The following is a 21,899-nucleotide window of genomic DNA, read 5'->3' as shown; positions in this document are numbered from 1 at the left end:
GTATGAGCCACTAATCATAGCGCAGGTATCAGACTTATGTTGGATGCTGATGGGGGAAATCAGGGGCCGGGATGTGGCACTCTCTGTATTGCCTTTGTAACTTTTCTATAAATTCAAAACCGTTCTAAAATTAAAAGCTTACTTGGGAGTGCCCAGCTGGTTCGGTCAGAAGAGCATGGGGCTCTTGATTTCGGGGTCGTAAATTTGAACCCCATGTTGGGTGTAGAGATTACTTGAAATGAAATGAAATAAAATCTTAAATAATTACAAAGATGGCAAAAATGTACTATTATCATTTCAAATGTTCTTATAATGTGTTCTTTTTTTTTTGAAAAAGATTTTATTTATTTATTTGAGAGAGGGAGAGAGGGAGAGCACAGCAGGGGGAGCAACAGAGAGAGAGGGAGAAGCAGACTCCCTGCCGAGCAGGGATTCCTGACATGGGGCTCCATCCCAGGACCCTGGGAACATGACCTGAGCCGAAGGCAGATGCTTCACTGACTGAGCCACCCAGGTGTCCCCCTTATTCTTTTTTTAAACTGAAATATAATTAACATTCGATGTTACATTAGCTTTAGGTGCAGAGCTCTACACTCCCCGATACCCAGCACAATTCGTGCCATCTTTTGGTTTTTAAGTTCTAGTTCTCGAAGCCACTGTGAACTTCCCAGTCAATCGTGGCTGACTTCCGCGGGAGCCCGTCTCCGTTAGCCAGTCAGCCACGCACACGCTGTGGTCAGTGCTGAGTGACAGGTACCCTCACAGGGGGCAGGCGGGGCTCTTGTCACCGGGTGGGGAGATGGAAAATGTTCTTACGGGAGAGCACAAGCTCCGACGCCCAGGGGCGGGGGGGCAGCACTGCGTGTCGCAACCGGAGGGGAGGAATCAGAGGTGGCTGGGGGAATGTATGACGTTCTCTGAGTCAGATGCTGGGAGGAGGGGAGCCAGAGAGGTGACCCAGACGCCAGCGTTGTGCACGGCTTTATTTTGGTCCATGGGAGAAGCTCTGCACATGTCAGGGAAGTGAGATCTTGTGAAAGCCGGATTTGATATGTCCTCCCTGGAGCTGACTCGTGGAAAAGAGGGACAAAACAGGGCACGCTTTGGGGTCCCTGTAAGGGGTGGAGGCAGGTTGCGCAGGACTCTGGGCAGGCGGTCAGATTGGAGTGACAAGAGTCTGCGGAGGGGTCTGAAGGTGTGGGTGCTCATCCCGGCCTCGTGGTGTCTGACCTGATGACCTTTGGACGAATTCCTGACTCCTCTGGGCCCCCTCATCCAGGAGAGCCTCCCCTGCACCTGCGGTAGACAGTCTAAGCTTTGGGACACTCTTCCCGTGGCCAGTCTAGGTGAGGGGGCTTTGCAAACTGTGTGAGATACTTGTACGGATCGGATTTGTTGTTCTGTCACCTCCAGACCCATATTTTGCCGACTGGGTAAGATGTATGCGTTGTGATTTCTTCTGCGGCATTAACACTGTAGCCCTATCCTTGGTCACGGGGTGACTCACTGCAGAGAGGGGACGGCCAGGAGCCCAGGATGAGTCTGGAGAGAATCGTGGGTGTTGGCAGCAAAACGAAGCCTCGGAAACAAAGGGACTCTTTTCCTCGAGAGGGGCCGTGAGGATTTCGGCGGTGGTGGGGACGAGGAAGGTGTTGTGGGCAGTCGTGTGGCATCTGGGAGAACACGTTTTGGAGAGCGAGTTAATGGTGTGGGAGTTGGTAAATGGATCGTGTCAGCCTGAGGAGGAAGTTGATATCACAGAGAAGGGATGTTTTTTGAAGGAAGGAATAGTTTGTCCAAGATTTTTTTTTTTTTAAACATTTGAAGTAACCCGTACACCCCACATGGGACTCAAACTCATGACCCCAAATCAAGAGTCGCACGCTGCACCCACTGAGCCAGCTGCGCGCCCCAACCAAGACTCCTTGATGGGCTGCCGCCTGAGCACAGGAATAGAATTAGATGACTTCCAGGCTCCTCGGGGATAACAGCGAGGTCTGCGGCAGGAGGCTGCCTGCCTTGTCATCGCTGGAGGACGGAGGGCAACACAGAAGACTTAATTGAGTCTTGACTCAACTTTTGCTGTTGCTTCAGTATGTGGAGGTGAGACATGAGTGTTTTAGCTCGGCCGGTTTCTACCGAACATGGGCTGGGCACGGCCAGTGTCTTCTGGGGACGTGTAATGCAGTCCAGGCTCTCAAGGAACACCATCTATACCGGGGAAAGGCACGTTCCTGGGAAACAGTGGAATCATTTGTGCCCAGTTACATCTGTGCCGTGCTGCGTGAGACTCTGCATCCCCGATATACTGTGAGGTTGGCCTGGTTGAAAGAAGGGCAGAAAGGCAGGTTTGAGGAGGGAGGGGACAGGTCACATAGGACATGGATGTAGGGAGGTGAGAAGTGGGGAGGTTCCCAGGGAGAGAAGGCCATGCAAGCCAGCGTCTTGTGTTGGAGCCTGTCCTGGCTGGCTTACATGTCCGGGGGGGGGGGCCGTTTGGAGGGACCCGAAGGTACACAAGGTGGTGCTCGCAGTCCTGTATCTCTAGGAGCCTCTCTATGGCTCATGGTGCTGCCGAAGTGTGGGCGGATATCCAGTGCTGTTCCTAATGGTGTGGTGATAGTTTGGAATGTGGTCTGCAGACAATTAAAACATAATCATGATGAGCCCTAGGTCTGAAACAGAGTCGTAAGATTCATCTGAGATCATGTGATCAATCTTAATGTCTAACAAAGGGATGTGGGCGGTGCTGGGAGCTCTCCTCCCGTTCTCCATGGACGGGAGAGAAGGGGACATTGGAGAACATGACTGGGGTGTCTTTTATTTTCCACATGTCTGTCCCTGCATGAATTCAAGAGGGTGACCGAGATTCCTACCCAGTAGAGAAACTGCTTCCCCTCATCTGTAAAAAAGATACTGTGCAAGTCCTAAGCCTGTAGGGAGACCATGAAACACCAGCTGTATACATTCTCATGCCCACCAGAAATGGGGATGGTATTTGCGGACCATTTGCCTCGGTCTCCTTCCCTTATGAATTTCCAAATTTCCAAATTCAGGGTCTCCAGATGCCCCTGAATTTGCTAGTTTAATAAAGCAGAGGGTGGGCCGGGGAGGAGCTGGGAAGATGCAGCTTATCTTTTTTTTTCTCTCTGACCCACGTGCAAGGGCTGATTAAAGTCAGTGCAGCTGATGTCTGGGCCCTGAAGGGAAACGTTAGTGGGCATCAGACCCCCTGAAGGGCCCGAAAACAGACGGCCAAACCCTAACACCAGAGTTTCTGATGCAGAAGATGTGCGAATGGGGCCCAAGGATATGCATTTCCATCAAGTTTCCAGGAGATGCAAACGCCGTCAATTTGGACACATAGAGTCACTGACTGGGGCTGCTGGTTTTCAACTTGGTTAGCTGCACGGTCAAATCACTCAGAAAGCTGAAAATCACAAAGCACGTGAGTGTGTGTATGCATGTGTGCGTGCACACACACACGTGCACACACACACACACACACACACCGCTCGGAACCTGTGGGGTTAGCACCAGACATCAGTAGTTGTAAAATCCATCCGCGGGCAGCCATGGTTGAGTCCCTCCTCTGGGTTATTTTCTTTCTTTCCTTCCTCTCTCTCCCTTCCTTTCTTTCAAGACTTTACTTATTTATTTGACAGAGAGCGAGCATGAGCCAGGGGAGAGGGAGACGGAGAAGCAGGGCCCCGGCAGAGCAGGGAGCCGGATACGGGCTCGATCCGGGTACTCTGGGATTGTGACTGCAGCCGAAAGCCAACTCTTCACCAACGGAGCCACCCAGGTGCCCCTCATCTGGGTTCTTGAGACGGATGCCCGCTAATGCAGGTGACCTGGATAAAGTCAGTCAGCGGGGCCAAACGTCGCCCAGCCTTTGGTCCTGGGGCAGGGTACCTGCGTGGCCGGGCGGGCATCCTTCCTTGGGATGCCTGGTGCGCGCAGTGGCTACCGCCGCGGCCCACCGGCTGGGTGCAGGCCTGGGCAGCGCGCAGGTTGCAGCGGGGGTCGTGCGAAATGCGGGCGAGCCGCTGGGGAAGCGGACGCGACGTCTGGGAGCAGGGAAAGGCCTGCGGGAGGGAAAAACGACACAGGGTCTTGGGGCTCTTCTGGAAATGTCTTTCCCACGGGCTGCGCGCAGCCTAGGTGAGGAAGACGGGCATCTCGGCCGGCCCACGGTCCACGCTTCTTGGCCGCCGCCTGTGGGAGGGCAGAGGGGCTGACGGTGCTGGGGTCGGGGCAGGAGCGTGGACCCCGGGGTTTCGGGCCGAATTCCAACGAGCGGCTCAAGGGAAAGCTCCCCCGTCTGCCGCGCACCGGCTGCAAACACCGCGGCCTCCCCCGAGGGCAGCCGCTCCTCCGACCCCGCAGGACAGCGTTGAGGCCAGCGCGGAAGCCGCCGCGGCCGGGCTGACCTTCCCAGCGCCGCCGATGCACGGATGCTGAGCCGCGGACGCGAAAGGGGCCCGTCACGGCGCTCCCCCGAGGAGCGGCATTCGCGAGCAGCGCCGCCGGCCGGGCCCTATGCGCCGCGCCCTGGGAGCCGAGGCCCGCGCACAGAATGCCCGAGGACCGCACGCGCGCTCAGAGGCCGAGGCCCGGGGCGGGGACGAGCCGGGCCGGCGGAGGATGCGGAGCGCACGGTGCCTGGCGGAGGATAAGCGCGGCCCGCGGTGCCCCGCACGCTGCCCCCAGGGCGCTCCCGCGAGCAGGCCCTCCGACCTCCGAGCGGGCTCCCGGCTCGCCGCGCTCAGGGATGCAGGGGTCCGCGCCCGCCAGGCCGTCGGCGCTCCCGGAAGGGGCCTGACGGGCTAAGGGCCGCGGGGATGGGGCGCCCAAGGCGAAGCGGCCGCCGCCCGCTCGGGCGCAGGTGGACACGGGGGCAGCGACTGGGGCGCGCAGAGCGGCTGGCCCCGCGGCGGAAGTGCGTCCCCGGGGCCGTTCTAGGACAGCCGGAGGACCCTGCTCGTCGGTGGTCCCGCGGGGTGCGGGGGACGCGGGCGCCGGGGGTTGCCTCTCCGGTGAGCAGACCATGCGAGGGGCGGCGAGGCGGCGCTGGGGGTTCCGGGGCGGTCCGGCGGGGGGGGGCCCCGGGGAGGGCGCGGGGGGCGGGTCGGCCGGGGCGCGCGCGGAGGCGGGTCGGACCGCCCACCTGCTCCTCTGCTGCCGGCGGCGCGCGCTGATTGGCTGAGTGCGCCGGAAGTGGAAGCGCCGGCCGCAGCCGCCCGGGACGCGGAGAGCTCCGCGGCGGGGAGCGCGGCGCGGGGCGGACGCGGAGCGAGCGGCCGCGGTGAGACCTCCCCCCGGCGTGGCGTGGCGTGGCGCGGCTGGGCGGGGGCTGGGCCCCGAGGCTGCTTTGGCCCGCGGGCCGGGTGGACGCGCCGAGCCGGCCTGTGACCTTGGGCCGGCCGCGCGCCCCCCCTCAACCCGCCTCCATTTCCCCACCTGCTCCGCGAGGGTCGTCCCCGCGCGCGCCCTGCCCCCGACCTCCCGACCCCGCGGCCCCGAGCGCGGCCGGGACGGCCACCCCGCCAGACACTGGCTGCCGGGACGGGGCGGGGGCCGGACGGGAGCGGCTCTGAGCGCGGGGGTCCGGAAGCCGTCCTGGCGGGGGGGACCGCGGGGGGACGCGGGAGAGCCGAGAGACGGCGTTCCATAGACCGGTCCGCCGTCCACCTGGGCGACGCGCCTCCGCGGCCTGCCTGGCACCGGTCTGGGCCCCTGGGGTCCGAGAGGGAATGAAATATCCGCTTAGTCCTCGAGAGCGCCGCATCCCCGCGGTGTAGGTAGCGCGCTTAGATGCTCGTGAGCCGGCTCCGTCCGCTGCCCGGGACGCTCCAGGCGCCGGGTGGGGGGTGCCAGACGGTACAGCGGCGTGTCTGCCAGCAGACGGAGGGGCGTCCGGGTTAGGGAGGAGAGTGGGACTGCGTGTGGCCCAGCCCGGGCCGGTGCGTGTTGGTGAAGCGCACAGTGGGCGGTGGTATTCCGGGAAGTGGGAACACCTGTTCCCAAAGGCCACGACACTGGAAAGAGGAGCCGGTGTTTGGCCCACAGGACCCTGCCAGCAGCTTTCGGGTCCTGCGCCTGAGCGAACACCCCAGGGAGGAGATCCTTGTACGGGATGCTGGACACTTGGTAGGATTGGGCGTTTCAGAAGTTAGGGGAAAGGATATCCCTTAAGATGCTTTTTGTCTGTAAGTAACATAATGCAGCTCACGCTGGCTTCGGCCTGTGCGGGTGTATAAGCTCGCACAGTTGGAGCCATGCAGGAAAGTGCTTCCGGGATGGGACTGAGCCTAGTGGCTCCACGGTCCCTCAATTTTTATGAGCTCTCCCCGACGTCATCCACAAGCTGGGCAGGATGGTAGGAACTATTCCCGGAGGCTCCCATCGAGCCTGCTCAGAACATCATTGACTCAGATGAAGGCATATGTCCGTCCCTGGATCCTTCCCTGATGTTCTGAACAGTCCCTTGCAAGGGAGGTGGTCTTGCTGTCTGGGTTAGCTCGGTGGGGGCTCACTCCCAGAGCTCAGATCTCCTGCAGAGCCTGCAAGACCACTGCGCACTTCTTTGCTCAAATGCTCCGTAAAAGGATTGGAGAAGCGTTGAGTCCCCATACCTACGCAGAAGTCAACTTCTAAAACGTTTCATCATAAATTTGAATAGTTGCAAAGGATATTCTGAGTGTATCATGAATTTTGGCATTTCAAAATTAAACCTTGGGCCAAGTGCCAGGATCCTTGCCCTGTGATTCCGGTGTGCTGTGTGCTTATCACATTCCCCGCCTCTCTGAAACTTCCATCTGGGGACGCGCCACACCTCCCTCCTTCCCCCTCTCCATCCCCCTCCCTGTCCTGCTCTCCTGTCTCCACTGTGTCCTGGCTGACATCCTCAAGTCCCTCATTCTTCCACTGCCTTGTCCCCAGATTCCCAGCTGCTTTAGGGCTGGAGAGGGTGGGGAAATGATGTCAATCGGCTCTTCCTCCTCACACGGGCATGCTTGTCTCCTGGGGAGGCTGTGAGGGTTTCCCAGGGTAACGTCTGTGTGTCACTTTGCGCCCAGCACATAGTAAGCGCTCCCGGTCCCTCTCTGCATCAGAATGCCAGCGCTCTCACTGACTCTCGGCCTCCTTGTCAGTCCACATGCTATGCCGAGGCCACAATGCTCCCTCTGTTCCTTTTCTCTTTACTCTGGTGCTCGCTTCACGCTCTGCCTGGGTGCTGTTGTAGTTCTGTGGGGATGGGGGTGCGCAGACACCATCTGTGACCTCTCTGAGCCCGGGGAACGCTGTCTGGAAGCCCGTTTGCATGCCTGCCCGGCAGCGGACGCCGTGGACCCCTGGCCTGCAGCTTTCCCTTCCTGCTCTTTGAGCTTGCTCTCATCCTGTTACCAAAGGGAGACCTGTCTCCCACCATGCCTTCCCTACAGTTCCTGCTGTGTGTCCCTCTGGGCTGGAACAGCTTCTGCGTGCAACCCTGTGGAGTCTGTTGGCAACGGGAGTGATTCTTGGGCTTTTTGTAGCTCTTTCAGAAATCTTTGCTTTCAACGGATGTTTTAAAAAGACCTAAGCACAGTGTCAGTGGCCAGATTAGTCAGTGTTTATGACAAATCACATCATGATTTTGGGCAGATGAGTTCAAAGGATTGAGTGATGTTGCTATCCCTGGAGATTGGTGTGAACTTGGATTTAGGCAGCCAGGGGCAAACTCCACTCCTGTCCCAGCAGCTAAGGTCTGATGGGTGCACAAGTGTGGGTTTCCCTCCATGAAGAGCCTCCAGTGTGCGGGTTTGCAGAGCTGTAGACCCTGTTCTGAGCTGTGGTGAGCTAGGAGAGGTCTGCATGTCCCCCCAGACCGAGGACCAGGAGCCGTCCCCCTCCTGCTCAGGTGACACCGCCATCCTCTCTCTCCAGAAGCAGCCAGTTTCAGGGTTAGGAGAGTGAGGACGTGAGAGACAAAGTTAGGAAATTCCAGCTAGAAGTTTGAATCTAGGCTGTGAGGAGGGGAGTGTTTCTGCGTGAGCCTGAGGCCTGCCGCATGCCCTCGGCTCTGACGCACACGTGAGGAGCTGCCAGAAAGGCATACAGCAGTGCGACCTGCCAGGGACGCTAGTACCGTGTCACTGGCAGAAGGCAGAGGGGAGGAAAGGTCAGGGGGTCACGTTCCGTTGGGGGAGATGTTCTGGATTTGACTTTTGAACCAGATCTTGAAATTGGGGGCAGATAGAACGCTTGTACTGTTGGTTGTACTGTGGACAAGTGCTTTTCTGTGCGGTTCTGAGAATTCCGACCTTGCGAGGCGCCGGACGGTGGAATGTAGGAGAGACAAGGGTGGGAAGGGGACAGGGGAGGGGTGGGGCGTCGATGGGTACCGAAAAGTAGCAGCTTGTAGGACTGGACCACAGCTGCGTGTCAGACGTCTCTCTAAGGCTGTGCTTCCCAGCCCACGTGCGTCACGAACGAGCGCGCAGTTGAGTCCCAGCGCCGTGGACCCTTACTCAACCGCAGTTTGCAAAAATTTCAACAAAAAGGAGAAGTCCAGCTTTTGGGGGCTGCCCTTGCTCCGTGGGAAGGGCAGAGCCCGTGATGCGGGCAGAGCTGAAGATTGAGGGTCTTCTTGGGGGAGCCCAGAGATTCCAGGACTCGGTGACCCCACGAAGAGGTCCGGTTCCTTCCAGGTGTCCCGGGCTGGGTGGCGCCACGCCTTCTGTACCAACATGTGTGGGGCATGTGTGGGGCATGTGCAGGGCGCTCCCGTCGGGAGGTCCTTGGTCCTTTCATCCAGACTCTTGGAAGAAGCAACAGACCGGTCCATCTGTCTGCTGCTACTGGGCTCGACTTCTCCAGTGCGTCTGCTCCCACAGGCCCCTGTGACCGCCAGACTGTCCCCATAGGCACTTTCCAGGTGGCCCTGTGTATTCTGTCCACCCTGGCCTGGTAACTCGGTCACTCACCATCCCTTCTCTTGTTGGCAGGCTTCCCTTCGTCCCCCCCCTCTCTGCTGTGAGGGTCCAGATGGGAAGCTGCTCATTCAGATTAGGGTCATTGAGGGAGGTTAGTTACAAATGATCCAGGTGTGGATCCCGGAGCCGGGCCTGGGGGTACCAGAGGCTGGGGAGGCTGCTGGCTCCGAGGCTGTGAGATGATTGGGTCGGACAGACTTCCCAAGAGGAAGAACGGCCTTCGGTGAATGGGGGGACACTGCCAGCCCAAGGTGGCCTCACAGGAGGGAATCGAGGGAACAAATGCCCCGACCTGAGTCCTCCCTCCTTCTGGTCTCCGTGGGGCCTCCCCACAGCTGTAGCTGGACGCCAGGGGGGCTGTGAATGTCTGTGCTGAGTGTAGCCTCCTGGGGCGGAGAAAGGCGGGAAGCCCCAGAGGGAAGGATGGCAGGTGACGGCAGAGCCTGCACGGTAGCTTTGGCTTCTGGGTGTTTGTGCCCCGTCTGCAGTGGCCGTCACACAGTGCTGCTACCAGCGATGCTCAGTCCAGTCTGGGCCATGTCTCTGGTCTTGGCCAGGGTATCTTCAGACCGGGACATTTTAGCTGACTCCTTGGTACTCTGTATGGATGCCTTGAAACGTGTCTTGTGCAAAACAGTGTTAATGGGTCCTCTTGCCACCTGTATGAGCTGCTGCTGCCGGACCCGCGACCATTGGCACCGCTAGGTCATATGATGACGGGCAGGGATGTCTGGGCATCGTCTGTGACTGTGCTCCCCTCCTTACCCTGTGTCCAGCCCCGTCAGCTCCCAGCCGAGCCTTACAGAGTTTGACCCTGAGCTCTTTCTGCAGCTGTCTCCTCTTCATTCCTTCTGCTGCTATTGCCCTGGTCAGCTCATGCCCCCAGCTCTGGTGCGTGCCTCCATCTTCTCACAGGTCCTACGTCCCGGCCTGCTGCTTTCTGGCTATGAAGTGGTTGTTAGTGCACCTTGGCCTGAAACGCTTATCTGGCCATGGTCTGTGTTACTCCCTGGCTTAGAAACCATTCCGTGACTCTGCGGTGTAGGGTGAGGGCCCTCGGCTGCCCGTTCCCCCTTGAGATTCAGCTGCCACAACTTAATGGGCAGAGAATCCTATTCCTCTGATCAGCTGCAGTGCCCGTGTGCCCTGCCCCAGGCTGCTTTCTCTATGGACAGAGGCCAGGCCCGTTCTGGCATTGACCCCGCTTTCTGTGTCCTGGATAGCTAACCCCCCAGGGCCATGGTGCCAGTTAGGAGAAGGTCTGGCTTCCTAAAAACAAAACAAAAAACCACAGTGGCTTAAGCAAGGCAAAGGCGTGTTTCTCTCTCAGATGGAAAAGTTCTGGGGGTGCCTGGATGGCTCGGTCGTTAAGTGTCTGCCTTTGGCTCAGGGATCCCTGGGATCCTGGGATTGAGTTCCACATGGGGCTCCTTGCTCTCTGCCTTGCGCATGTCTCTCTCTCAAATAAATAAATAAAATCTAAAAAAAAAAAAAAGTCCAGAGGCAGGCATTCTAGGGCTGGGATGGCAGCTCCGTGGAGCCGCCAGGGACCCGGTTCCTTCCAGCTCTGCCCCGTCCTAGGGTATGTGGGGGACGCTGCAGTGCTCACGGCCCCAGATGGCACCTGCCTGCCACCTGTCTCCCCAGGCACAGTGTGGAGAAGAGTGAAGAAAGACAGTCCCCTCAGGAGACTTCCCAGACATCCCACGCATTTTCGTCTGCTTTTTCCTGTCTCACCGAGTAGAGTGCGGTTGTGTGGCCAAACCCATTCGCAGAGAAGGCTGAAGGATGTCCGTCTTCAGCCAGGTTCCATGCTGCAGTAAATACGTTCGTTATTCTGTTGGTGATGAGCTGTGGAAGAAGGCATAGTGGGTAACAACTAAAACTTTTGCGGTAGCCTTTTAGAAGTTTAAAAAAGTGTAGGTTTAGATCTAAAATTGTGATAAAAGAAACTCTCTGAAGAGGCTGTTTTATAAACAGTCTGTAGAAGTTGACATAGCTATGTATAAAAAGAATTAACTCATTTGAAAATAGAAGAAAACTCACCAGAAGGAAAGACAGAGACGTGTTGGATATAAAAACATCAGGATACGTTTGGACATTTCACAAAAAGATAAACTTATTTGGAGAAAGGTGAGCGTCGACAGGAAGCATTTGAAAAAGACGGAGTGTGAAGCTCTCTCACATAGTGAAGACTCCAGGGAGCTGCAGTGATCTGGAGCTTTGGTCCTGGGGCAGGAATGGGTCTGCGGAACTGAAGGGAGCCCAGAGCCAGAGCCCGACTCAGCTCCAGACTGTGGTGTGGGCTGCATTTCCATTGGGGGTGGTGGTGGCAGGAGTCCATAGGGCGGAAACCTGGAGAAGACGAAGACAGGGCAACCTCGCCCAAATGGAAGGGAGCCAAGAGGACTGACTTCTGTTGTGGTTCTGGCCCTGGCCCAGCCCTGGGACCCTCTGGACAGTCAGCCCTGCCAGTCCGGCAGCAGACCCGTGTCCTGATGAGCGCCACAGGTCAGCGCCAGGGAGGGACCCTGTCTCTGGTGAGAAGTGTGTGGTCTCTGCCGCTTCGCCCAGCCTTTCGCAGTGGACCCTCTGTTCCCACTTATCTTGCCACACTCAGGTCCCTGGCCACCTTTTGAGAGCATCCCTCTCCTTACATCTCTCCCTCTGACGATCCATGTCGTGCTTCTCAGGCAGGGCCCGGCCTCCGTTTGACGTGCCCTCCATCGCCCCCGGTCCGGTCCTGTGCCCCGACCCCCAGGCCGCCGTGGCATGCGGTCCGACCGCGCCAGCTCTCGCGGGGGCCCCGTGCGCTGCACCCACTTCACGCCTGCCCTCTGTCATTTCAGATTGTGAGATGGGGACTGAGCACACGGAAGTAATCCCCAAGGAGGAGGCTTCTGAAGACCCTGAGCCATGCGCGGCCACGTCGGAGAAATTTCCCCAGGTGGTTTGCCGGGGCCAGGAGTTGGGAGCCGCCCGGGCGGAGGACGCGGTGGTGAGGCGTTCGGGAGCGTCCGCGGACGGGAGCGCGCAGCGGGCGTCCCTTGGCGCGAAAGGCCTCGCGTCGCGGCCGGCCGTCTGTAAGAGGTCCCCGTCGGTTGAGGAGTCCGGGGACAGCGACGAGAGCGAGCGCTTCCGGGGTCCCGGCCCGCACCCGCTGGTGCCCCGGACCACGCCCCGCACCAGCCCCACGGAGAGGGCTGCGGTACCTGGGGCGCAGAGAAGCCCGGTGGGAGGAAAGCCTCACGCGTGCAAAGAGTGCGGGAAGGCCTTCAACCAGAACTCACATCTCCTGCAGCACCTGCGTGTGCACAGCGGGGAGAAGCCGTTCGGCTGCGAGGAGTGCGGGAAGGCGTTCGGGACCAACTCGAGCCTGCGGCGGCACCTGCGCATCCACGCGGGCGAGAAGCCGTTCGCCTGCGGTGAGTGCGGCAAGGCGTTCATCCAGAGCTCGCACCTCGTGCACCACCACCGCGTCCACACCGGCGAGCGGCCCTACAAGTGCGGTGAGTGCGGCAAGGCCTTCAGCCAGAACTCTGCGCTCGCCCTGCACCAGCGCATCCACACGGGCGAGAAGCCGTACGCGTGCGGCGAATGCGGCAAGACCTTCCGCGTCAGCTCGCAGCTTATCCAGCACCAGCGCATTCACACGGACGAGCGCTACCACGAGTGCGGCGAGTGTGGCAAGGCCTTCAAGCACAGCTCGGGCCTTATCCGCCACCAGAAGATCCATACCGGCGAGAAGCCCTATCTGTGCGGCCAGTGCGGTAAGGGCTTCGGCCAGAGCTCCGAGCTCATCCGCCACCAGAGGATCCACACGGGGGACAAACCGTACGAGTGCCGCGAGTGCGGCAAAACTTTCGGCCAGAATTCGGAGATCGTCCGGCACGTCCGCATCCACACCGGCGAGAAACCGTACGTATGCGCGCAGTGCGGGAAGGCCTTCCGGGGCAACTCGGAGCTGCTGCGGCACGAAAGGATCCACACGGGCGAGAAGCCCTACGAATGCTTCGAGTGCGGGAAGGCCTTCCGGCGCACCTCCCACCTCGCGGCGCATCAGCGGGTCCACGCCGGGGAGAAGCCCCACCAGTGCAGCGAGTGCGCGAGGACCTTCTGGGACAGTTCGGAGCTGCTCCTCCACCAGAAGACCCACGGCGGCGGGAAGCCGTACGCGTGCGGTGAGTGCCAGAGGACCTTCGGCCAGCACTCCCAGCTCGTCCTGCACCAGCGGGTCCACACTGGCGAGAAGCCGTACGCGTGCGGGGAGTGCCAGAAGGCCTTTGGCAGGAGCTCCCACCTGCTTCGGCACCAGAGCTTGCACGGCGCCGACTGAGCGCCCAAATTAGGGCCTCCGCTGCACCCGGCCTGCACACCCTGCGGGAGGACCACACTGTGGCTCGTCGGCCCATGCAGTGGTTGGATAGGAGAGGCTTTTAGGAACTGTTCCCGGAGAGGTTTCAGGATCCCGAGTTCCACCATAAAAGCTGTTTCAGGCCTCAGTGTTCCCTCTGTCTGCCTTCGCACCCCCTCCCTGCACCCTCAAGGGGATGCCATCGCCTTCTGGGTCTGTACAGGCCACATAACCTGGATTATTACTAATCAGGAACTATGGGGGCCTATCGTTCTGCCACCTTCCAAGAGAGGCAGTGCAGACTCGTGGATGATTTTCCTCTATGGTGTTAAGACAGTCGAGCAGAGGACACCCTCCCTGTCCTCCTGCCCGCCGCGGAGCCCTGGGACCCTTGACGGACCTTCTTGCCGCTTTGACATCTTGCAGACGTGCTGCCGAGGAGCCTTAGATGATCGCAGAGGCGGGAAGCTTGGGGACTCCACACCCGCGGTGCCTCCTTATTCCTCTGCAGAGTGTGCAGGATGGAGGAGGCAACAGCCACCTCCAGGATGGCGAGCGAGGCTCTGAGCATTCTGAGGGGCTGGTGGGTGACGCCAGGGGCGGGAGGAGGGCAGCGAGCCTGGGCCATCCAGCAGGGCAGGAGTGGCCCGTGGGCAGCTGTGCCCAACGTGGGGGCTCTGCGGATGGATGGCCGGCCGGCCGGCTGGCCTCCTATGTCCCGTGCCCGGACGTTGCACAGGGACTACATAGCCTTGCTGTCAGCAGGCACCTGCCCCCACGCTGGGCCAGTTCTCCTGCCCGACCTGGGCCTCGCGTTGGAACCGTCTGCTGTGTGCAGCCCCCTTGTTTCTTCCACACGAGTGTCCTGTGTCCTCCTCGGGTGTATGCAGGTCCAAACGTCAGAGGCACCAGGAGGCAGCAGGCCGTGCGCAGCTGGACTCCAGCAGGTAGAGATGGCTCTGACCTTGAGACGAGGGGACATGAACTCTGCGAACTCCAGGGTCCAGCCGGCCCCGCGGTTCTGGACTTCTTACATCTAAAGGGACATGTCCTCAGTGCTCTGTTTAATCTCTTTGTCATGCGTTACTGACTCCTAGCATTTCCCGAGTGTTTGCTGTGCCAGGCCCAGTGCCAGACGCCTTCCGTTCTTCCTTTCATGGCATCTCTGATGTGGGTCCCCTGTAAGCGGCTGAGTGGGTTCCATGTTCGGACCATAAAATTCACCTGGTTTCCGTGTTTGTCGAAGGACTTTTAATTCACAGAGTTGTACAGCCGTTGGCCGATAGGGTGGCTGTGGGTGCTCCTGCCGGATGTCGAAGACCAGGAGGGTGGGAGGGATGTCAGGTGACTTGTCCGTGCTCCTGAGCCCCGGGCTGTGCCGCGGACGGGCGGACTCGACAGCCGTGTGTGCAGGCTGTGCACATCGATGTTTGTACGACGTGGTTTGAATATCGGAGATTTAATTCAACATCCTTGGAAACGTAACTGCTCGCAGGCAAAACCCATTTAGTGGGTTTACGCTGTGCTCCCCCAGGTTCAGACCCTTCCCTTGAGAAAAGGGCCACCCGAGGCAACAGCAGGCTGCACGGCCCCCATCTTCTGTCCCACCTCTGGTCTGGCGGTTGGGCCCAAGTGGGAGGGAGTTTCCGAACTCCCTCGTCCCTATGGAGATGACAAGCGCAGTGCGCTCTCTTACTTGCTGGTCAAGTTAAAGCTGAGAATGCTACCGGACTGTGTCTCTGTCACGTGAAACCGGGAGGTTCCTGTCCCTCCTACTCCTGGTCCTGTGTTTGTGGGGGTTTTCCCCCCAAAGATTTTATTTATTTATTTGACAGAGAGATCACAAGTGGGCAGAGAGGCAGGCAGAGAGAGAAGAGGAAGCAGGCTCCCCGCTGAGCAGAGAGCCTGATGGGGGCTCGATCCCAGGACCGTGGGATCATGACCTGAGCCGAAGGCAGAGGCTTTAACCCACTGAGCCACCCAGGAGCCCCCTGTGTTCTCGTGTTTGATGTCCACACTCATCACTGGCCAGCCTTGGCCGAGAACTTGACCCCGATTTAACCTCACCCCCTGAGAGTCCACTCCCACTGACGTGTCCACGGGCAGGTGGAGAAGGGCACTCACATTGTACATCCTCAAATGCCCCTTGTTGACCAAACCACCGCTGGTTTTTCCCTCTCTCCCCAAACCCCCCACCCCCACCCCGGGGCTTAGCACCTCACAACACCCAGCTCCTCCCTGCGGCCCCGCCCCAGCTGTGCCCCAGCTCAGAAAAGGAAAAGGCCCTCGATAGCAGTCAGCTTCCTGGAGCGTGAGAGGGCAGCATGGCTTCCCTCTTTCTCGTTACCATGGAGCATGCGGGTAAAGTGGGGGAGGTCTCCCCTATCCCAAGGAGAGTCCTTGTTTCCCAGGAGGAATTCTGGTGAACGAGTCTCTCCACCTCGACCACACACTGTGTGTGCAGCTGGTACTCTTGCTCCCTGTCTATATCTGCCTTGCCCCCCTTATCTCAGGGAGCCCCAGACCTTCCTCTTCTGTTGGCCTCCCCTCTTCTCTGTGGACCTGGGAGTCGAAATCTGCCCGATATTATGGGCGATAGTCATACGCTCATGCAAGTAGGATTTCATCGAGGAAAAGAAACACGAATTTTCTTAGTTTTAGAGCTACCGGGCCTCGTAATCTCAGAGACCTCCCTAAATGCCCAGAAATAACCCTTGAGGATTTTTGCAGCCCGGCCGGTGTACATTCTCACCCTTCCCGTTTCCCTGGTGGTAAATAAAGTGTGTCCTTACAGGTTCACTCACTTGACGCCTTCCTGATGTTTATTATCCCAGAGTATGTTGATGTCAACGTGTGACCTCCTAGGCCAGTGTCACCCCCGTCCCGTGCGGGGTGCTTTCTCCCTCGGGCCACAGCCACCTGCTCTGTGCCCCTCCTTCAGCAGAAACTTGACCCTGTCCTCCACTCTCTGCTTGGCTTTGTGAGGTCTTTATTGTTCACAGTGGGCCGTGTTACTGGTTTCATGCATCAATCCTAAGTGATTGGTATATGCAGTCCATGTTTTTCCTGGCTAACGAGGTAATGTTCTGGATCATCTGGACGGTCCAGCTTTTTTTGAAGATCACCTTCCCGCTGAGATTTCAGGGCTGGCGTTCATAGTTGTTACCACTGTCTAAGATTCACGGCATGTCCTCTGAGGTGACTGCCGATCCGAGGCAGGTCCCTATGCTTGTGAGGTCAGGAATCTTTGAGACTCTGGAAGGCTCTGCCTAGAGAAATGTGCGCAGGACCTCAGGGGACTCACGGGCCACCTGAAGCCCATGCTTGGACCCTGGCTGTAGTCAGGGTGTAGTTGGAAAGCCAACTTTGACCTTCGAAAAACATTAACCCAGAAGGCTTTAGTCGCTGCTCCCTCATCGTGGGTCTCAGCTTTGGGGATGAAACTCTGTGCAAACAACCTGCCTTGGGGCACCCCTGAGGTGGAGGGAGCCAGAGCCTCTGGTGCTGACCCCAGGGAGGAGCTCCAGGACAGCGGGGGTGGGGGGTGCACAGTCACCCAGCACTTGCTAGCGCCTGTGTGCTGACCCTGGCCCCCCCAACCCGGGACAGATGGGGCTGGCCTGAGTACTGGGAGACTGGTGGGGACTGGAGGTCTGAGCATTAGGAGGCTGGTGGGGACTGGAACAGTCCAGTGGCGGGCAGTGCCCCCAGAGATGCCTGGAGCTCCAAGAGGGGAGGAGGGCTGGGGGCTGCCGGCGGGCAGGTGAAGCCTCTCCATGAAGCCTGGGCTCCTCCTGCATCCTCGTGTCCAGGCTCCCCGCAGGTGTACAGACCAAACGCTCACTTGTCCTTGTTTGTAACACGCTTTGCAGGCAGTGTGGACCAGATTCACCCCTGGCACCCGCCCCATCTCCAAAAAGCCACCTTCTGCACCCAGCTGCCACCTTGCCTCTGGGACCACGAGGTAGGATCCCCACCCAGTGAGGCCCCGGCCCGAAGGGCTCCTGGACCTCCGGGGGCGCCCTGTCCCTGGGGAGCAGTGGGGTCGGGATACCGGGCACTCAGCTGATTCACGTCTGCAGGCTCAGGTGTCCGTTGTCTGCATCCCGGGGTGGGTGTCATTCGCAGGTTCTCCGGCGCTCCCACTGCCATCCAGGCCCCTTTGAATAGTTACATTTAACAGCCATTAGATTTCGTCTTGGTTGCAGTGGAACGGCTATACTGAGGTGGGGAAGGCAGGGCTGCCTTAGGCGGAAGGCGCTGTCGTCCTAGGCTGCGGGGCGGGAAGGCTGGTGTGGACGTGTGAGGGCCCATGTGCGGACTGACTGTTAGAGGCCTTTTGTGCAGAAGGTTGGTTGTGTACCAGACGGGTCGAGTCTGGGCTGGTTCCTGGGTCGGTGACCCCAGTGATCACCAGGAAGGGAGCAGGGCGCGTCTACACCCTTGTTCTGCTGGTTTTGTGGGGCACTCTTTCAACTGGACTGCAGGGGGCACCGGGGTAGGCCCATGACCACGTTCTGGTCCAGTCCCCACGTTGGGGAGCCCCTGGGCCGCAGTGCGTGTGAGGAAGACCTTGGAGGTCTTGAGTGGCGCCTGGAGGTGCGGTGCATGGGAGACGGTCACGCCGGGAGGCCCCTTGAATACCAGTGAGGAGGCCCTTCTGGTCTCGGCTCCTTTAGCGTCACGGAACGGGCACCATGCGCAGCCATCTGCGGCTGGACGGACGGCAGGCTGCACGCGTTCCGAGCCAAAGCCCGTTCTCCCTCCTCCTCCCTGGGGTCAGTAAATGGCACACACCCCTGTGGCGGCTGCTGGGTCTTGTTCCTCGAGGACAGGCTAGAGAGGGGAGTGTGCCGCGTCTGCCCAGGGGGGCCAGCCCAACGTGAAGACACGCGTGGCTCCCACGAACTAGAGGCCACAGGGGCGAACCAGACACGTCCACTGCCAGGGGCCGACGGGAGCGTCGTGATGGCTTGGCCGCCCTTCCTCTTCTCAGGCAGATCCTTTATCCCCAGGCCATGCTGTTGGCATTGGTGTGAGAGTGCTGTGTCGCCCATGGCAACCTGGCAACCCGTTATGTGGGGTGGGAGGGACAGGGAGGTGGTTGCCCGTGCGAACCGCAGGCTTTCTGGGGCCTCAGGGTTTGGTCCACGACACCGTTTTCCCGAGTTCAAGCGGCCCCAGGTGTCCGAGCAGCTCAGATCTCACTGTGCCGGTCTGAGTCTCTTCCGTCACAGCCGTCGCTGCTCTCCTTCCTTCCTGGTTTTGCACGTTCCTCCCGTCTTGGACACACCGTTGCTGCACGCAAGCCGGCCCCGACTTGTCCGCTGGGACTCCTGCCCTCCTGGGTGCGGCTTCCTCGTGGCACGGGCTTGTGCTCTCACGTGTGTTCCTCTGCCCAGGATAGCCCGCAGCATGGCTCTGAGATGGCTTGTTTTTGACTAGAACAGATGGCGAGACACACCGTGTCCATCCTCTGGATGCGGCGTGGACCCCCAGCCCTGCCCCTTCCCTCTCGCTCTCGCCAGGTTGGCTGGGCGCCTGTGAATGCGTGTCCTTTTCCCCTTTACCCCGTCTCCTCCTCTGACAACCCCAGTTCGGGGCACCTTCTCACCAGCAGCAGGGCGCGAGGACAGTGCTGACGGCACCTTCGCCTCTGCACCGATCGTTATGGGCACCTCATGCCCTCTGCGTTAGAGCTGCTGGCAGCCCCTGGGAGCAGATGTGGGGACTGACGCCCCTTCCCATACTATGTGTGTGTCTGGTCTCCCCAGTGGGCTTCCCGGCGGGCTGCGAAGGCGAGGTGTTTGGAGGTCTGTCTGGGACCACAGAGCCAGCCCGAGTCAGGACTTGATCCCAGGACCCTGAGATCATAACCTGAGCCGCTTAACCAACTAAGCCCCTGGGTACCGTTTTTTATTTTGATTTGTCGTTTTTTAAAAGATTTTTTTTTTAATATTTTATTTATTTATTTGACAGACAGAGATCACAAGTAGGCAGAGAGGCAGGCAGAGAGAGAGAGAGAGAGAGGAGGAAGCAGGCTCCCTGCTGAGCAGAGAGCCTGATGTGGGACTCGATCCCAGGACCCTGAGATCATGACCCGAGCCGAAAGCAGTGGCTTAACCCACTGAGCCACCCAGGCGCCCCTAAAAGATGTTATTTATTTATTTGACAGATGGATAGAGAGAAAGCACAGGTAGGCAGAGCAGCAGGCAGAGGGAGAGGGAGAAGCAGGCTACCCATTGAGCAGGGAGCCCATGCGGGGCTCGATCCCAGAACCCTGGGATCAGGACCTAAGCGGAAGGCAGACGCTTAACTGACTGAGCCACCCTGGAGCCTCTATTTTTATTTTTTAAAGAGATTTTATTTTTAAGTCATCTCTATACACAGCATAGGGCTTGAACCCATCACCGTGAGATCAAGACTCACAACCTTTCCTGACTGAGCCAGCCAGGCACCCCTGTTTATGTCTTTCTGTGTCTCTCTCTCCATGCTCATGTTTCCTTTCCCGTCTGGGGCATGCATATGGAGCACAATAGCTGTGTTTAGTGTCCCATCTCATAGCTATCATCTGCGCCATTTTTGGATCTGTTTCTATTGGTAATTTCTCTGTCATTACAGTTCATATTTTCTTCTGTTTCATGGTCTGCTTTCAGTTTTTGACTGTGTCCCAGACATTGTAAATTTGATATTGTTGGTGGTGTGTTTTTTTTCTTTAGATTTTATTTATTTATTTGAGAGAGAGTAAGAGAGAGAACGCATAGTATGGGGGGATGGGGGAGAGGCAGGAGAAGCAGGCTGCTGATGAGTAAGGAGGCCGACATGGGACTCGATCCCAGGACTCTGGGATCATGACCTGAGCCAAAGGCAGATGCTTAACCCACTGAGCCATTCGGGTGCCCCCCCCCCACCTTTTTCTCAATTTCTTTCCATATTTTGAGCTTTGGACTGGGATGCAGGTAAGTTATTTGGCAAGAGTTTGCTTCTCTTGAGGCTCGACTTCCTGCATGGCTGGGTGGGACTGAGCAGCCTTGGGGCCCAGGGCTAATAATACGCTGATGCCTGCAGTCAGACCCTTGCATGGCCCTGCGGGGTGTGTGCCCACGGCAAGGGTTCTCCTCTCCAGCCGTTCTCAGACATGTGTGAGCCCCAGGAACGCTGCCCGTGCCTCCCATGGGTTCTGTCCCTGGGTCCAGACGGGGGACATGGCTCCAGCACATGTGTTCGAGGTCTGGGGGCAGCTGGCTCTCCCCTCTGCTACTCTCAGCTCCGTCCCTTCAGCTGGGCCTATCTGGAACTTACCTCCCCTGTCCCCTTCTCTTGGGGCTCCCTATCTGGCACCTCTTGTGGTCCATTGTCCTGGCTGGCTTCTTAGTTGGGTAAGGGGGGCCGTGGATGATAAATCCAGTCCTTGTAACTCCTTCACGGCCAGACGCAGACGTCCTGTCTGTGTACGGAGATGTGCATGTCTGCTCTGTAAGACTCTTCTTTTTGCTGGTTTTGTGGGTAACATAAGTGTTTTCAGGTTTGAAAGAAAAGCCGTCACTTCTCATGTTCTGTTCTGCAGTCCAGGGACAGAGCAAATATAATTCCGTGTGGCTACCTGGGGCAGCAGGGGCAGGCAGGTCTCTGGGACCAAGAACCCACCTATCTGCAACCAGAACGAGGAGGCTGGTTCTCCCTGCCCCACACTTCAAGTCAGAAATGTGAAAAGCCGCCTTCCTCCTCCTCCTTGTGGCTCTGTTGAGCCGACCGGGAGCCGTGTGAACGCCTTGGATGTCATACTTAGGTTCAGATCTTGTCTCGGCCACTGACGCATCCGTGATCTTGTGCAAAATACTGAACCTCTTAGTGTTTTTCTTCATCCGCAGTGTAGAAATGTAAACCGTATTTCTTTTTTTTCTTTCAAGATTTATTTATTCTAGAGCACACATGAGGTGGGAGGGGCAGAGGGGGAGAGAGAACCTCCAGCAGACTCCACACTGGGCACGGAGCCCGACACGGGGCTCGATCCTATGACCCTGAGATTGTGACCTGAACCTGAATCAAAAGTTGGACTCTACTGGACCGAACCACCCAGGCGCCCCTATAAGACCTATTTCTTAAGGTTAGAAGTGACTGTGGAAGGCAGCTGCATTAACTTGGAGGTGCCCAGGGGAAGAGAACAAGGCTCCCAGACTGACGAGGTCCCTCTGGCCCAAGCCAGCCCTCTGCCAAATCCTGCCTGTGAACAGACCCCGTCCACACAGAAACAGGGACAGATGCCGATCATACAAGGACTGTCCTACTGACCCCCAGGATCTCTCGAGTGTAAGGAACAGTTCCTCTAACAGAATCAAATGAAGCACACAGAGTCTCCGTTCTTTTGTGCCAACATGTCAAAAGAGACGTTCTTGGGTCAATATTTTGCCTATGAAGGATGTCTCTGGTTTCAGCTCTTCTCAGAGTCCCCACGATGAGGCACCGCAGTGGAGTGGTGGCCGTTTCTGGAGTGGCCACTGAGCCTAGCGCTCTCCTCCACCCCCCTGGGCTCTGGCCCACATCCTCTGCTGCCTGGTCCCACT

General features: G+C 58.4%; 2 protein-coding genes across 3 annotated transcripts in view; both read left to right on the top strand.

Annotated features, from left to right (window-relative positions):
- Nucleotides 1-4,829: 4,829 nt before the first annotated feature.
- On the top strand, nucleotides 4,830-16,138 carry ZFP3 (ZFP3 zinc finger protein). The gene is made up of 2 exons (XM_082707834.1): nucleotides 4,830-5,039; nucleotides 11,831-16,138. The coding sequence occupies exon 2, from the start codon at nucleotides 11,839-11,841 to the stop codon at nucleotides 13,315-13,317; it is 1,479 nt and encodes a 492-aa protein (XP_082563960.1). The 5' UTR covers nucleotides 4,830-5,039; nucleotides 11,831-11,838; the 3' UTR covers nucleotides 13,318-16,138.
- Nucleotides 5,242-21,899, top strand: part of RABEP1 (rabaptin, RAB GTPase binding effector protein 1) — a 184,243-nt gene continuing 167,585 nt past the window's right edge. Inside the window, exons 1-2 of one of the 2 annotated variants that reach the window (XM_082707826.1) lie at nucleotides 5,242-5,308; nucleotides 17,208-17,299. The gene's annotated coding sequence lies outside the window, so the exon portion shown is untranslated. Of the gene's footprint in view, nucleotides 5,309-17,207; nucleotides 17,300-21,899 lie in introns of those variants that run through there. The other variant, XM_082707825.1, reaches the window with a different exon arrangement.

Source organism: Mustela nivalis (genome assembly GCF_964662115.1).
Source record: "Mustela nivalis genome assembly, chromosome: 17".
Taxonomy (NCBI): Eukaryota; Metazoa; Chordata; class Mammalia; order Carnivora; family Mustelidae; genus Mustela; species Mustela nivalis.
This window is presented reverse-complemented; position numbering and strand designations above follow the sequence as displayed.

Bases quoted from the DNA above. Each gene is read 5' to 3' on its own strand.
- ZFP3 (XM_082707834.1), top strand. From the start codon at position 11,839: ATGGGGACTGAGCACACGGAAGTAATCCCCAAGGAGGAGGCTTCTGAA.